The sequence below is a fragment of the Sycon ciliatum genome, chromosome 2 (genome assembly GCF_964019385.1).
Source record: "Sycon ciliatum chromosome 2, ocSycCili1.1, whole genome shotgun sequence".
Taxonomy (NCBI): domain Eukaryota; kingdom Metazoa; phylum Porifera; class Calcarea; order Leucosolenida; family Sycettidae; genus Sycon; species Sycon ciliatum.
Window position 1 is genome coordinate 3,403,062 of NC_088644.1, and position 15,663 is coordinate 3,418,724.

At 46.8% G+C, this 15,663-nt stretch overlaps 2 protein-coding genes across 2 annotated transcripts in view; both read right to left on the minus strand.

Moving 5' to 3' along the window:
- Positions 1 to 1,317: 1,317 nt before the first annotated feature.
- Positions 1,318 to 10,474, minus strand: LOC135808282 (ATP-binding cassette sub-family G member 5-like). The gene is made up of 10 exons (XM_065321448.1): positions 9,770 to 10,474; positions 8,477 to 8,709; positions 7,288 to 7,420; positions 6,789 to 6,943; positions 5,492 to 5,609; positions 5,114 to 5,324; positions 4,286 to 4,485; positions 3,373 to 3,511; positions 2,825 to 3,010; positions 1,318 to 2,358 (listed from the first exon to the last, which is right to left on the minus strand). The coding sequence occupies exons 1-10, from the start codon at positions 10,074 to 10,076 to the stop codon at positions 2,058 to 2,060; spliced, it is 1,983 nt and encodes a 660-aa protein (XP_065177520.1). The 5' UTR covers positions 10,077 to 10,474; the 3' UTR covers positions 1,318 to 2,057.
- A 2,220-nt stretch (positions 10,475 to 12,694) lies between these two features.
- The window catches only part of LOC135808283 (xylulose kinase-like), a 4,179-nt gene continuing 1,210 nt past the window's right edge, over positions 12,695 to 15,663 (minus strand). Inside the window, exons 1-2 of the mRNA XM_065321449.1 lie at positions 15,183 to 15,663; positions 12,695 to 13,888 (exon numbers count right to left, since the gene is read on the minus strand). The exon at positions 15,183 to 15,663 is cut by the window's right edge and continues 1,210 nt beyond it. Coding sequence (XP_065177521.1) covers positions 13,619 to 13,888; positions 15,183 to 15,663 — 751 coding nt within the window. The 3' untranslated portion in view covers positions 12,695 to 13,618. The remainder of the gene's footprint in view (positions 13,889 to 15,182) is intronic.

Sequence of the window (15,663 nt, forward strand, 5' to 3'; positions counted from 1 at the left end):
GTTTCTGCTCAATCAAGTAAGTAATAGTTGACAATGTTAGTTGTTACTTGTTGGAGATGTCACATTGTCAGTGCAGCAGCTTCTGCAGATCTGGGGGACGTGGCGCACCATCATGGAAAGACTACAGTGCAAACTGACCCGAGCGTTTCTGATTCTGACTCAGGCTCCGTTCTGATCGTGTGGTCGAGACAGGTTGACACTGTGTCTGTCAGTGTCACTTTTCTAAATACCGGTAGTTTTCTTGTCAAGGTATTTCTTACAACAAGAAAGAACAGTCAGTAGTTACTAGTAATAGATGTACGGGGGTCTACATCGTCAATCACGGTGTGCGCATATTCCGGTACCTAGGGCCTACCTAGGGCTGGAGAATTTCCCACCCAAGGACTTAGTCTTAGGTGCAAGCAAGTGTTGCGAGCTGTACTGGATAGTGAGTAGGTTCGTTAGCACTCACCGCCACCGGTCACTTCTTGTCATGTCCTTCCGTACAGACTGATGTTCTGTCCAACGGACGGATCATTCAAGATTGCACTCCCATACAGTTGAGGACAAGTACAATGTAAATCTACACGGCGCCGCTTGTGAGTGAAAAGAAGTGTATAATGAATGCAATGCAGCATAGTGAACGATACAGTGTTGTGCTTGGTGCACTATTGCACTTGCGGCAGCACCAATGGCTATCACTGCAGTACACGCACTACCGTAGCCTACTATGCGCATAATGTAATCTTGGCGATCCTTAAAAACACAACCGGTGACCTCAGCGTGCACCGCTCTACTCAGCCAAGGCCACACACACTCTCTGCTGCTAACTATTACTTCTGACAAGCACAGCCCTGCAGAACATGCATCTCCCCGACCGGGTTATCATTGTACTCTGGGGGGGGGGGGGCAAATAATAATAATAATTCGCGGGATTCGCATTGGCATCGCTTCAATGTTCAGAAACACACAAACTAGCCTTCGCTTCCGCAGGCCACCACTATGCCTATGCCCAGCAAATGGGAAAGGAAAAGAGGTCATGATTTCTACTGGACTACTCCTCCGGGAGTGACAGATTCAGGAGTACCTTGGGTACCTTACTATACGCTACGACAGCACCAATCAGGGATTACAGTGGAACTTTGATAAGGCCTCTTTAGGAGCTGCATCTGCGCCTTGATGCACAGAGGGTGGTGGCGTTCCTACGGATGCAAAAGACTCGGCCCCCAGCCAAGTCAAACGCGAACCGTGATTTTTTTGCCCTATCAATACACCCGTGCTACAGACAATGGCCGCACTAAGCCAGAGTATGCATTATCAGAGTACGCACTTACTTGGTGAGTTCCACTGTACCTCATCATGTTGCAATACATTCAGGGAGTAGGATATTTTTTTTAAACAGTCATTTCAGGTGAAGTCGGGTAAAGTCTGGTCCGGTAAAAAATCAAATTAAACAAGTGATAATCTCAACATCATGAACAGTAGGGTCCATCCGTATGGGGAGGGTTAAATCATCATAGATAGGGTTAAATCGAATGCTTGCTCTAAAATATTATGTTGGATGCTTTGGAAAAATAGCTGCAGGCCACCAAATTTGGTTGAAAATAATTATAGATAAACAGCAGGCTGCGAAAGTGGACATAGTATTTTAAATCAGACCTCACATCTGCATGGTCTATGCCCGACACACTATCTACTTGTACACGAAACAAAAACCTACTGTTACAACAACAGCAGCAGCAGCAACAACAACAGCTTTCTCTTATTGGCCACAGGCCATCGTGAGAATAAAAGATTTCAACAGCAGCAGCAGCAGCAGCAGCAACGATAGTAGCACGGCAACACTACCTTCGAGTACCAGTTACTCGTAGAAACTACTTGTAGTCATGCCTATGGGCCTATATGTAGTTGATAAGCAGTATTGCAATCGAATACCGACAGGCGGCAGGGTAAGAAATCATTGCACTACTTACGACCGTGTTTCCAGTGCACAGCTTTCTGATGATTCAAGGAATTGGTTGACGCATTGGCAGAGTCAATTCATTCAGTCCGGATCGAAACGTTCCCAAACGCAGCACTCAGCGTCGCTTCACGTAGCTTCTAAGTGAGAACAGGATCATAGCTATGGCGTAGAGTCCAACACAGTAGCCAACCAGGCAGTAGTAGTTGCGTTGGAGATCGTTGACAGCATTGGGAAAGTTCGCAGCCAGGTATGCATCCCCAGACAAGTATCTACACGGCACGGGACTGGTGCTGTTGACATCGTCACACGTGAACGTCAGGCCAGGGTATTCGTGTGCAACGAGTATCTCGCTGGCATACTTCTGCACTCCCATGTACGTGAAGTCTTGCAGCACTTTGGGCATACTGTCAATATTGCTGCAAACACAACACAATACTAGTATCAGTAAAATGGAAGTGAATTGCACAAAAGGGAATGAAGATAATGCTTTCAGCACTGTGTATGAACAATCCAGTGTCAACACAGTACATGTGCTTCAGCACGCTTGTGTTGAGACCAAAGAGCCAAAACGCCCACACACGACATTCACACCCAACATCCCCAGTCTTGTCGGGATAGCGCCCTACTCATTACAGCCTACAGGGGACATCCGGGATCTCACACACAAAAGATCAAAGGAATAGTGTCCGATAGGATTTCAATGCTGCCACGCAACCCCTGGTATAGATTCACGTCTATCCACAGTGCTTCACATGGACCCTCATCGGAGTCCAGAGTCACCCCTCAATCACATTCCCAAGCTGAGTGCAAGAAGGTGTTTCAACAGCGCATGGCTGGCAAAGCAGCCAAACCTGACAGTGCAGGGTGCCCTCATCGGCTTACCGCAGGAATCCCGAGCAGAGCAGTGCAGTGAAGGAAAAGACCAGAGCGGACACACTGTTTGCCATGTTAGCATCATGGAACAAAGCCAGCATGATGAGAGCAATTGCCTCGCCAACAAATTGTGTTGCAATCACCACCAGACTGAATCCCACAAAGGCCATAGCACTGTTAGCAAAGCCAGTAGCCCTACAAATGGCACACAGAACAAGAACAAAAGACATCCAGAAAGCAGAACACGACCATGAAGAAACACACGAGCCAATCGGAAATGACTGAACTATGATGTACTCCAGGAATTTTGCTACGACGCACCCCATTGCAGAAAGGTCAGAAACTGTACATATACTCCTGGTTTCAAGTACTCTTGTTTCTACACGAGCGGTGACCCGCTGAACTCTCCAAATGAAGGCAAAACGTAAGTTATGTACCACTAAGGAAACATTATAAATTGTTCGATGACTGTACAGTCAGATGTGTCCAATGGCACATGGCAGTACAGTGAGGTGACTGGTGTGGCCCAATGGCACATGGCTAACAGCACTACGTACCAGTAGAACGCCGAGGAGAGCAGAACGGAGCTGAAGAGAGTGAACGGAAGTATGTGCACAAGATAGCCGAGCATGAACACGGGTGTGTAGTACAGGCCGTCACGAACCTCACGACTCATCGAGCTGCGTAATGTCGGAACTGGACGCAAAACAACAGACAGCCGTGGAAAGGGTGACAGTCACGAGACATTCTAATCAGTATCTAGCACAAACGTTTGAGCAGACTCTTGACTTGTTGAGACAAATAATACGTTTGCACAAAGTAACACCGGCCCTCGTTTCAGTACACCACCAGCTCATCAACGGTAAAGTATTTTCCACAAGCGTTTCGGCCCATTCTCATCCAAGTGAAAGAGCATTAGGGAAATGAAGCTAAGAAAGCCAAGCAGCACAATGTAGGCAGCAGAGAAAGGCAAGTGCTGACAGTTAATACTAACGGGAAACTGTCAGTGATGTTTCCACCGATCTAGAGCTTTGCCTGTTGTTTTCAAACTGGTGCATCTTTTCTCTTCCTCACACATCCTTACCTACAGCAAGTGATAGGTTATAGTTAGTGGTGAACGCCATCATGCACCTTTCTATGCTTTTTCTAGCAGTACCTTGCCCATACAGAGAAGATTGAACTAAGTATGAGACTCAGAGTTGCAATGCACTAGTCCCGTACCAGTGTTGTATCGTGGATCTTGCTATGCTATACAAACTGGACTGTTCTGATTTCACTAGCTTCATTTCTGTATTCAAATACCCACACACACCTAGCTTGCTTGCAAGATACAGCAGTGACAACACGCAAGCACACACGTATACACACACACACACGCACACACACACACATGCATGGACACACACACACACACACACACACACACACACACACACACACACACATACACACGCACACTACAATGCTTACACAATGCCACTGCTGTCAGCATGCCAATGAACAGGGGTGCAGAAATGACCTGGTAGAAGACACCGCTGCGGTCTTGGATGCTACGCTGGTCGTTCTTCAGTCGCAGAATGAAAATGAACAGCAGCACACCGAACAGGAGCATCTGGAACGCTCGCATCTGCATTCCAGTCCTCGCCCTGAGCAAGTTCATATTCATTCGGCTGGAAGAAGAAAATACAGATGCCCGGCAGTGTTGTCAAACGGATAAGTAGAAATCAAACGGCATAAATTAACCCCCTGGGCAGCCAGCCGTTGTAGCCTTGCTAAGTCTCTTCAGCGGATCTCAAAGTGACCTTTGGTGGAATCGATCGCGGCAAAGCTTAGTGAACAGCAAAGTATTTTTAAAATCAGCTCAAGTGTCCAATTAAACAGAACAGCATGAAGCACATGTACACGGTTGGTGGACGTAGAGCTGGTTCAGTGGTTGGTGTTTTCAATCATTTACCAAATCACAGCTTACAATTCTTAACTACATGCAGATCCTCCTGTGGAAGAAAAACTGACAGCAAATGCCTAAAAACAGATCAAGTACATGCACACACGCGCACACACACACAAACACACGTACACACACACACACACACACACACGTACACACACACACACACGTACACACACGTACACACACACGTACACACACACACACGTACACACACACGTACACACACACACGTACACACACACACGTACACACACACACACACGTACACACACACACACACATGTACACACACACACACACACACACGTACACACACGTACACACACACACACAGATCTCCCGCTCACCTTGCCATGGTGAAGACTTTGCTTATCCACGTAGGTGATCTGTCTCTCACCACCTCAACAGAACCCGTCGAGAGGGAGTCGGGTTCGGGTAGAGCATTCGTGATTCTCTGTGCAAGGTCCGACTGCTTGAAGGCTTGAGCCAGCTCCTGAACGGTAGCCATCGACGTCTGCATAGTCCCCGTTCTTCGCGTGTCAATACTGCAAACGTCAACTGCAGTCAGTCAAACACCGTTCACATACGCATGCGTACACACAAACGCACCCATGAATGTTAAATGCACGAGTCAACATCAAATCCTCATCAGCACCCGCACCCAACAGTGGTTCAATTTTCCACTGCATGCATACAGCATGTGCGCCGCCAAGTGAATATCTCACCGTATTCATCCAGAGGGTTAGTGTAGGCAGGGCATGGATAGCCTAGAGCCGTGAAATAGTCTACAAGCTGGTTTGCTGGACCGCAGTACGTCGTATCACCCCGGGACAAGATCATGATCTGCACACAACACGCAAATCAACCAAACAAACACCAAAAACAATGTCAGGATAAAATTTGAAACTCGGGTATTGAGCCAATAATAAAAGTACAGTGCGTATCGGTTATAGTGTGGTCGTATACAAGAATATACTGCCTACAAGAATGAACACTCATTTTTTCCATAATCATAACACCTATTTTATGTGTATATTTATTCTTACAAGCAGTATTATCGCATAGTAGAATATATCGGCCCTAAGAATGGATTTTGTGTAGCAAAATATGCCAGATTAGTGCAAAATGTATCGCCTGTAGTAATAACATCCGTGCTCTGTGCATGCTCAATACAATAATATTCAACACAAAAAGAGAGTTATGTCCAACTGAGCATTGGAGAATCACTTTTTCTGTCCAGTCGGACTCTTTCTTCCGACTTCTGTCCTATCTGCTGCTCCGCAGTCGCCTAGCACGACCGCGAGTCTGATCCGTGTGTATCATGATTGTGTAGATCTACATGATTGTACGTGTCCACATGCCAAACATGTATTATGTCACACGTGCATATGATATGTCACACGTGATTTATCGTGTGTAAGAAATATCGGCAATAAGAATCAAGTGTCGTTTTTCAAACACCCACGCTATAACCGATACCTACTGCAGAAAGGAAAAATACATATGGAAACGAGTTAAGAGTAACTCTCCACCACTGTAACTAGATACAATATACAGTCAGAAAGTGCAACAACTAGGCACAAAACTGACAGAGTACTGAGACAATACCCGAGTTTCAAATTGCACACCTGATGAGCCGTCACGAACCATACGGCGAAACGTACGTCGTGTGAAACAACTTGTTTTGTAGTGAATGTCGCAGTACTCTGTCAGTTTTGTGCCTAGTTGTTGCACTTTCTGACTGTATATAGTATCTAGTTACAGTGGTGGAGAGTTACTCTTAACTCATTTCCATGTCTTTTTCCAGGATAAAATTACTAACATAATATCACAAAAAATGTTTTCCATGAGCTGTAATAGAGTATAATGAATTTCCTCATCCGTAGGAACGCCACCACCCTCAAAGATCAAGGTGTGAATGCAGTTCCTAAAATGGTACTTCAGAGAAGTAGCAAGGGAGGAGAAAGGTAAAATATTTTTGAAAAAATCTCTCCCGAAGATGGCCAGCCACCCATACGTTACCTGGTCAAAGACATGGAACATGTCAGAGCGAGGTTGGTGAATGGTGAGCACAACGGTGTGTCGCTTCGACGCAGCAAGCTGTGACAGCATGACGACTAAGTGATGCGCTGTGTGACTGTCCAAGCCAGACGTGGGCTCATCCAGGAGGAGAAGGCCTAGGTAAAAAAAACACAACAGAACACAGTAGCAGGCAGCATCATGAAGCAACGGGAAGAATACACTGCATGATGTACCTGTGTGTCAACAGTCTCATCAGATGAAGCATAACACGGGATATATTCTACCCAGGTAGAGTGCATCTTATAGAAGCTGCGACGGACTTGGCCATTTGAAAGTTTTGTGGAGTGTTTCAAACAAAAATGTAGAGTGCATCTTAGAGAAAATTTTTATGACACTATCAGACATTGAATGTAAATGCTGGTGAAAGCATCTTGCACAATGCGAGCAGTGGACACATCATCAGTACTCAGTACTACCTGCTTGGTAAGTGCTTGCTTACCTGGCTCTACAAGGAGCTGGACAGCAATGCTGACGCGCCGTCGCTCTCCACCGGATATTCCGCGCACGTCAGTACCACCCACCACACTGCTCTGCACTGCTCTCAGACCCAGGTCCTGGATGACCTGATCAATCTGTGAGAAAGACCAGGGGCCGCAGACACCAGCAAGCACAACCCAACATCAGGAAGGGTACAGGGTACAGCGTACAGAGTACAGGGTACAGGGTACAGAGTACGGGTACTGTTGTGGACATTGGGTGCAGCATGTTGATTCACGAAACTCGGCCGTGGTCATCCTCAACATTCGCACCCTGGTCCTCACATGCACCACCTTGAATGCATTCTTTGCCTTTTTTTGGACGAGGTCAATTTTGTTTTCAGTTGCTTCGTTGTCAGTTGGTCATGACCAATGTCTACAGTGCATTCGCTCGATGGCAGCTTGGTCCTGCTTTTCTGCGACGATAGAATGCCATACAGTCAACTTCGCTAATAACGACTGCGGATATAACGACAATTCGCGAATAACGACATAATGTTCATGCCCAGAGCAAAGTCCCATCCAACTGTGACACATATAATGAGACTTCGGGTATAACGACACTTCGCGAATAAGGACACTTTTCTGATGCCCCGCCGCCGAGTGTCGTTATAAGCCAAGTTGACTGTACCTCAAGAAATTTCAGTTCCTTGGAAAATACAGTCTTCATATCGGCAACAAACAAAATAAATCACTACCGGCATTTTCACTGGCACTTGCTCTGACCATGGCGACAGGAAAGAGAAAGCATTTGGATGCCAGTCCCTCAAGAGACCAAACCTATGAATATTTATATTTGTCGACTTCAAGAATACGAGCCACGGGGCTTTGGGGTTAGGGTTAGGGGTTAGGGTTAGGGTCAGGCCAAGGGATGTGCCAGGTACACGTGTACCCGGTTGGTTTGAAATCCTAGAGCAGATACTGAGTGTACGTGGAAAATTCTGACATACATGTTTAAACCTATGGTGTATGCACACAAGTATAATAATTATAAACACAGCTCGCATCTTCCCTGAACCTGTTAGACAGGAGCAGAGTCGACGTATCTGTCAACAGTGTCAAGCCAAGTTAGTCTATCTCCTGCAGCTTGGAGAGCGCACAAGTATAATAGAAAGTTATTAGAAACCACAATAACATGCTAACTGAACACACCTTTGCTTCATGGTCCTGTTCTGAGCAGGCTAGTCTTAGTCTCAGCACATAGCTCAGTGTCTCACGAACAGTAAGAAACGGTAGCAATGTGTCATCCTGCATGACGTAGGCACCACGGGCGCGGAACAGCGCTGTCGTCAGAGGTCGATGGTCGACGTATATTGTGCCCGTTTGTCGACTGCCCCACACAGTGCGCTGTGCAATGCAGTCCAGGAGCGAAGTCTTGCCACTTCCTAAACACACACACACACACACACACACACACACACACACCGGTAATCAGGTAAGAACACTTAGAGATATTTTAAAAGGTGCAGTTCACATACAACAGGCGGGCGTGTTTTCTGGGTGAAACTGTCCGAACCCGACACCTGAAAACGCCATCCGACACAGCACTATTACTGTAACATGTGTGATGTGGGATGCATGCATACTTATTATTACCAGTTCATGTACGGAATTGTACTTCGCACTCCGGGCATGGCGTGCAACACCTTTACTTGTCTTTTTCCTTACGCAAATCTCTCACTAGGCTCTGGAGGCCAAGATGTACATGTATGTGATGTGTGGAGAATGAGCCCACGGTGAAGTTTAAGTTTTGTGTTTGTTTTGGTCAAACGCGCTGTCACTGTAGTGTGTAGTACTCTGATGCGACTTTCTGCATGTTGTACGGTCGTGTTGAATGCGCATGCATACCCCAGTGGGACCCTAGGGCCGGAAAACTGAAAGATTCATATGATGACCCAAACAAGCTAAAAGAAAACAAAACTACATGTGCATAATACTCCACGGCGCTTCACTCAGCACGGCACATGGTGCAGCACACAGCAGCAGCACGGTTTCCGTCCTCTACTTTCCCGGAATCATCGACAAGGAGGTAAACAATGAAGATAAGTTGATCAGTGGAAATGGTCCTGGCCCGAAAAATTGAATATAAAACTGTTATTTTTTTACGTAGCCGCGAGCCTGTACGGCTGTAGTGCATGTTGTTGGTGTGGTGTGGTGTACTGTGGTGTGCTGTGGTGTGGTGTGGTGTACTGTGGTGTACTGTGGTGTGGTGTACTGTGGTGTACTGTGGTGTGGTGTACTGTGGTGTACTGATTCATTAGCCCAATGCAACCCAATTGCCGACTCGACTCCGAAGTGCAGCAGGTTGGAGAACATGGAATCTATCCATGATCATTAATTTAACTTTGATGTCAAAGTCACAGTCACGGTATAACTCAGGTAAAAGTTATACTTATAGTTCTTCTCCATGGAAACAATTATTTCTAAAAATTAATAAATTCTCACCAGAATTCCCAAGGATGGCAAGCATTCCTCCAGGTTGCAGATGTAGCGAGACATTCCGCAGTATCGGTTTGTCGGCATCATCAATACCCTCCACCAAGCTGTAACCATTCTTCTTAGTGCTGCTGCAGCAGCCCAAACATCCACTCTTACTAGTTTTATGCCTTTTGACGAAATAGTTCAGTGATGAGACGTGTAAAGAAGCTCCTGGGCCAGCCGTATAATCTGCCAGTGCTTCACGATTTTCGCACGAAGATCCGGATGACGAGGACTGAATTTGCGCCTCAACATCAAATTTTGGAGACTCCATTACTTGTATTTTGTAAGTGAATAATTATATCAGTTATATCAGAAGGAAACTATGCCAGTTATGGAGACTGCTTGGCGTCTGACACTGGCTGTGGATTTCGTGAAGTGAGTCAGTATGGAGGAGATACAACAGATAATATCAGTAGCAGTTACTGGTCTTTCTAGGTCACAGAGCTCTGTTGCTCTTGGCTTTCGGGGCGTTTTGGTCACATTTCGATCGATGGCAGGAAAGGCTAGGCCAGCAAGACATACGACGTCGTGAATTGAAGTGGGAACTCGAGTGCAGCTCTTACAGACGCGGTCAGTTCCCTACCAATCGAGCAGGAAGCAGCACACCTGTTACTAGTAGAGCTGTAAAGAATCTCTGTGCATACACTGGCTAATCTGAGACTGATTGAGTCTGTTCCTCGCTGACTGTCGTCATAGCTTGTGAAGAAGACCTAATTGAATGGGTTTTAGGATGGCATTACTGCATATCATCACTTGCCACACTGGCTGACTTGTGTCAAAGAGCAGCGACAATGCAGACTTGGGCTGTACATGGAGTGCCATGATTTGGCTTAAATTGTTTTCCCGTGCATGCGACAGGCACATGTATTTACATCACGTGGCCACTGCACTATACAAGTACGACAACATTCAGCGAACAGCATGACATGGCATTGCGTGCTGAAGCACGTCACTCGTCAGCATTGCACGTCACCTGTCATCCTCGCACACACTCCAACACAACTCTAGATCTCCGACTTCCTTGGAGCCGCATGATGGTCTGTGGACGGTTTTGGGGATTGGAGACAAATTCTCCCAAGGGCGAATTCAGTGGCCGACACTGGGAGGCTGTAGCGGTCAGTTCATTCATCACTTGGCATCCAGCGCGCGGAGCCAGCCGTGCGGACTGCCACGTGAACACGTGCAATTTACTCAACCTGTGATGCATTGTCCTCATGGCCTCAGTGGTCGTGGCATCTGCAATGCACTAGCTGACTTAGCATGCATGCATACAACTTAAACATGCACAGGTTCCTCTAAGCTTCATGTATCGGTATTACTGATTGGTGTAAGCAGCCATGCCTCACACACATGCCCATGCAGACTGTGACATGACTTTTTAAAGTTTTTTAAACCTTGGCTTGGGAGGATTGACGGCGTTCATCTCTCTTGTGCACCACGTTGTGCACCAGTGAGAATGTACCACCTAGTGTACACTAGCCCTCCGTGGAGTACACACCGAAGACAAGCCGGTCAGCACAAGGATACCGTATCGTAGTGAAGCACCTGAACACACTACTGCAGTCATGTACACATGTTCACAACATAATTTGCAAAAGAAGGACGGACACGGGCAGGATTCATACCAGTGGGAGGTATTTACGACTCCCTGGTTCGAACCCAGCACCCCTGTCTTCCTGGGACAGCGCCGTACCTATTTGCGGAGCATGATGGGTGGTAGGTTCGAGCAAAGGAACATTTCGCCATGTATTCTTGGTGCAAGCCATTTACCAGGTGCCAATGTTGCAAACTTGAGAAGGATTCACCAGCCAGCACTCCGTCTTTCCGGGGCAGTGCCCTACCAAACATGCACACACACACACACACACACACACACACACACACATACCTCAGACCTCAGACCTCAGATGTGCCCATCGCGGAAGCGATGATAGCGAACAGCTATCTTAGACATAGCAACTTGTGCTGTTGAATGGTGTAATCACACACACACACACACACACACACACACACACACACACACACACACACACACACACACACACACACACACACACACACACACACACACACAGGGATGGTCTCTTCCTACTACAAGCGTGCAGGCGGTTTCCTTGGTTTACTTTACGGGCAAGCGGTCACAAAGGGAATTCTCTGATTCCCTGACCATTCTAGTACATGTAGCCTCGTTACTCTTCTTGCAACTGTTTTGCTTGCATGAAAAGAATACATTTGTTCCAAGATGCATAACATGCCATTAGCCATTGTGCATTCTCACATGGTAGCTAGCAGTGGAGACTTTCTGAATACAGACACTTACGATGTTAGATGTAAGTATCACAACACAAGGCAGCGGAAAGACGGAGGACATACGATGTATAGCGAATCATGGCGCTCCTGGCTGCAAGCATATTCGGTCAGTATGACCATATGAATCAAGGAGTCCAACACACATGTATGGCTCCTGCAGTTATTTGGTTCTCTGACTCCAACCCCGGTGAGAAAAAGGGCCGGAATGTACCGATGCACACCAGAAAGGTTTGCACCTTCCTCGGGGGGGGGGGGGGGGGGGGGGGGTGCTCCCTTCTCGAAACAGGCCTGAAAACAGCCCTACTTGTAACAGCTATTTTTAGGCATACCTGCCGAAGTTCTACCACCTGAACATGGTTGAGCATGCAGCACTATACTTGGCAGTATGTCCTCCACCTTACCGTGTCCCCTGCTATCTTTCTCATGCACATCTCGCAAGCAAGGCACTTAGGAACATGTAGCATAAATATAGTATAGTACATGTATCACATCGCAATGACGCAAACCAGGGCAATATCACGTCTAGTTTGCAACTCTGGGCTTCACACCTCTGAAGTTTTAACAGAACTCACTGATGCGCCAAGTTTATGATAAAATCATTCTTTTCTTGAAATTGTTTGATGCGGCACACGCATGCGTGCATGCCAAGTTATAAATAATACAATTGATACTGCCATAAAACCATGATGAAAATAACGAAATGAAAAAATACCCTCTCCCCTTCCAAGACGCCTATTTACATACAGTAGAGTCACGCGCTGAAGAACGTGGAGCCCAAGAACGTCCAGCCCGATTCTAAGAACGCCACAGGCTAAAGTTAAGAACGGCGGAATTGGTTTTCTGGCAGCTTGTGGGATACATAATTATGATCCAGTACGGATCGTTTCTAAGAACGTGCATAAGAACGCAGCCAGATTGCTGAATAATAAGAACGTCCCAGGCTAACCCCTTGGAAACAAGGTTCTTAGGCGCGCGACTCTACTTTTCCAAATAATTGCTCCTCATATGCATGATCAGTGCACTTCTTATTCCCATTGGACTGGACATGCAATTGATGCACCCCAGTGCATCAATTTATAGTACATGATGGAAATTTGTAGTGTTGCCTCCAGACTACAAGTTGTAGACAGCACTGCGTGACTGGGGAGAAACAGAAATGTGTTACTAATCTACAGAAAACGGCAAGCAAGAAATATTTATATATAATTACAAGTAGGTTGTATGGTAGTCAGTAGCTCACCCTGCTCATGACGATGTTACGCAGCTGTAGAGTGGCGGCTGTACTGTTTATGCAACCAACACGATCATGTGCCAATGCCTGAGCCAGCAATACCATACTAAGCAATACCATACCATACAGCAATACCATACGCACCTAAGCAATCATGACTGCAGTGGCTTAAATACCCATAGCGGTTCCCTCTTGCCTTGGCTTGAGTGTATATGGCCAACGTCATCACATCACCAGCGGATTCTCTGCACCCATGCTCACTGGCCACTGTACTACATTGCATACATGTCCTCTATCTCCTCGTAGCGTCGCATTAGCTGCCCGTAGAGGGCCGCGGCATCGCCATCGGGCGAGCAGACCTTGCTCAGCGTCCCCGGAATCTCCGAGATTAACGAATGATAGGACACGTCCGTGTCGGTGTCACCTGCGGCCAGCGCCTTAGCTCGCTCGTAGCCATGTAGTGCCCGATACGCAGCGCCCACGGCAGCTGATTCAGACTCGGAAAAGATGTAGACGTCGGTGTTGAAGACATTTGCCATGACCTGATTATATACAGCAACCAGCACAGCAGCAGACAGACACAGGCCGAGCCATTGAATGCAACAGTAACTTATTGTGTTAACAATGATAGCCATTGCAACATAATTAGTGCTATGCTATCTCGAGTGTTCTTGGAAGCGGCACCAAAGTTTGCATTGGCCACACTATCCCTAAAAGAGCAAATACGTTCTCAGTAGGCACAACAACGTGTGCTACCTTATTGCTGCACTCAAGAAGGGGTTATCTCGATTTCAAAGAGCGGCCGGAACTCTGGGAATGGTGTCGGATACATTGAAACTTCACTAACAGTATCCCGGCCTCTGAAGCCATAACAATATAAATGTACTGAAGTAGAGTTTTCTTTTATTTGTGAAATCCGAGCAATGGCACATGTCCTGTTCCCCAAGTCCGAGCAGCAGTGTCTGCGGGTCTCAAATGTGCTCAGGGCACGCATCCACGCTGCACAGTTCTTGGACGAGCGATCGAAGCTCACTGCCGAGCAATAATGTATAAATGACCGTAATATGTTGTTTTTGAGGAACTTTCCGCAACTAATCCAAAGTATAATTATTTACTCTGCATCCAAGGCCGAATGGCGGGGAGAGCGTCTGCATTCCTCGGAATAGTGCAGTGCCCAGCAGTGAGCTTCTATCGCTCGTTCAAGCACTGTGGATGCGTGCCCTGAACAAATTAACTAGTGACTCACAAGATACTGCTTGACTTGGGGAACAGGACGTGTGTCCGCGGTCGGATTTCACTTGGGAAAACTCTACAGTCATTGTATGCTATGCTAGGGGAAAGCATTATGACATGCTTGAAGATGTGCTTCACAAAGTCTACACAAAGGTTCTTATTATGCTGGGTACCTCAAGAGTGCAAACCCCCTATCAAATTTTTGAAACTGCACTTGAGCGAATGCAACTGGAATGGTCGCTTGGTCTCACGAGAAGATTCCCAAACCTACAGGGTTCAATGATTGGTATTACTGAAGTAGAGAGTGTGGACATAAGTGATGTCACCAGTGATGTCACCAGTGATGTCACCAGTTTACTGAAGTCAATCAACTCATATCAACACATTTGCAACCCAGCCAAATGGCACAGCTGCAAGCTGCCAAGAACCAATGGAGGAAATTTTCAGAAAGAAAGAATTAAAAAAGATCCAAGGGACACACACCTTTTAGGCTTTTGCCCTACCTGATTAGTCATGCACCTCTGTATGCATGCGATTCGTGCATGCACGTCTGTGCTGTACGCATGGCAAGACTAAAACCACTCTACTGTATCCATCGCTCACCTTGAGAATTTCCGGATTCTTAGAGCCACCACCAGTTGCCAATACACGGGTACCGGGACCACACTTATAGCCGAGTTGTTCCGAGTGTATACGCTTAGCCATGATCTGTCCCTCAATCAATGCTCTCACTTCAGTGGCCTGGTCTGCAAAGCTGTCGACTTTTTCGCCGGCTGCATTCAATCTCACGGTGCATTTGGCATGCGGTACGATCTCCTCCTCGAAGAAGTACACGCCGACATTGCCGTTGTTTGCTGGCGGGGTGCTCTGCAAACAGTGCGTAAATGCTTGCCAGCGCTGTTCCTCCTCCTCTTCGGATAATCGTTGTAGGTTCTGTGTGCTGTCTCTGACCTTCTTACGTGTCATGTCGCCATTGCTATAGCAGAGTAGACCCATGTATGCACCTGTATCCACCGGGTTGACAAATACGTGTCCAAACAGTCCCGGCTTGGCTTCGGGCAGCCACACAAACACAGTATCACTG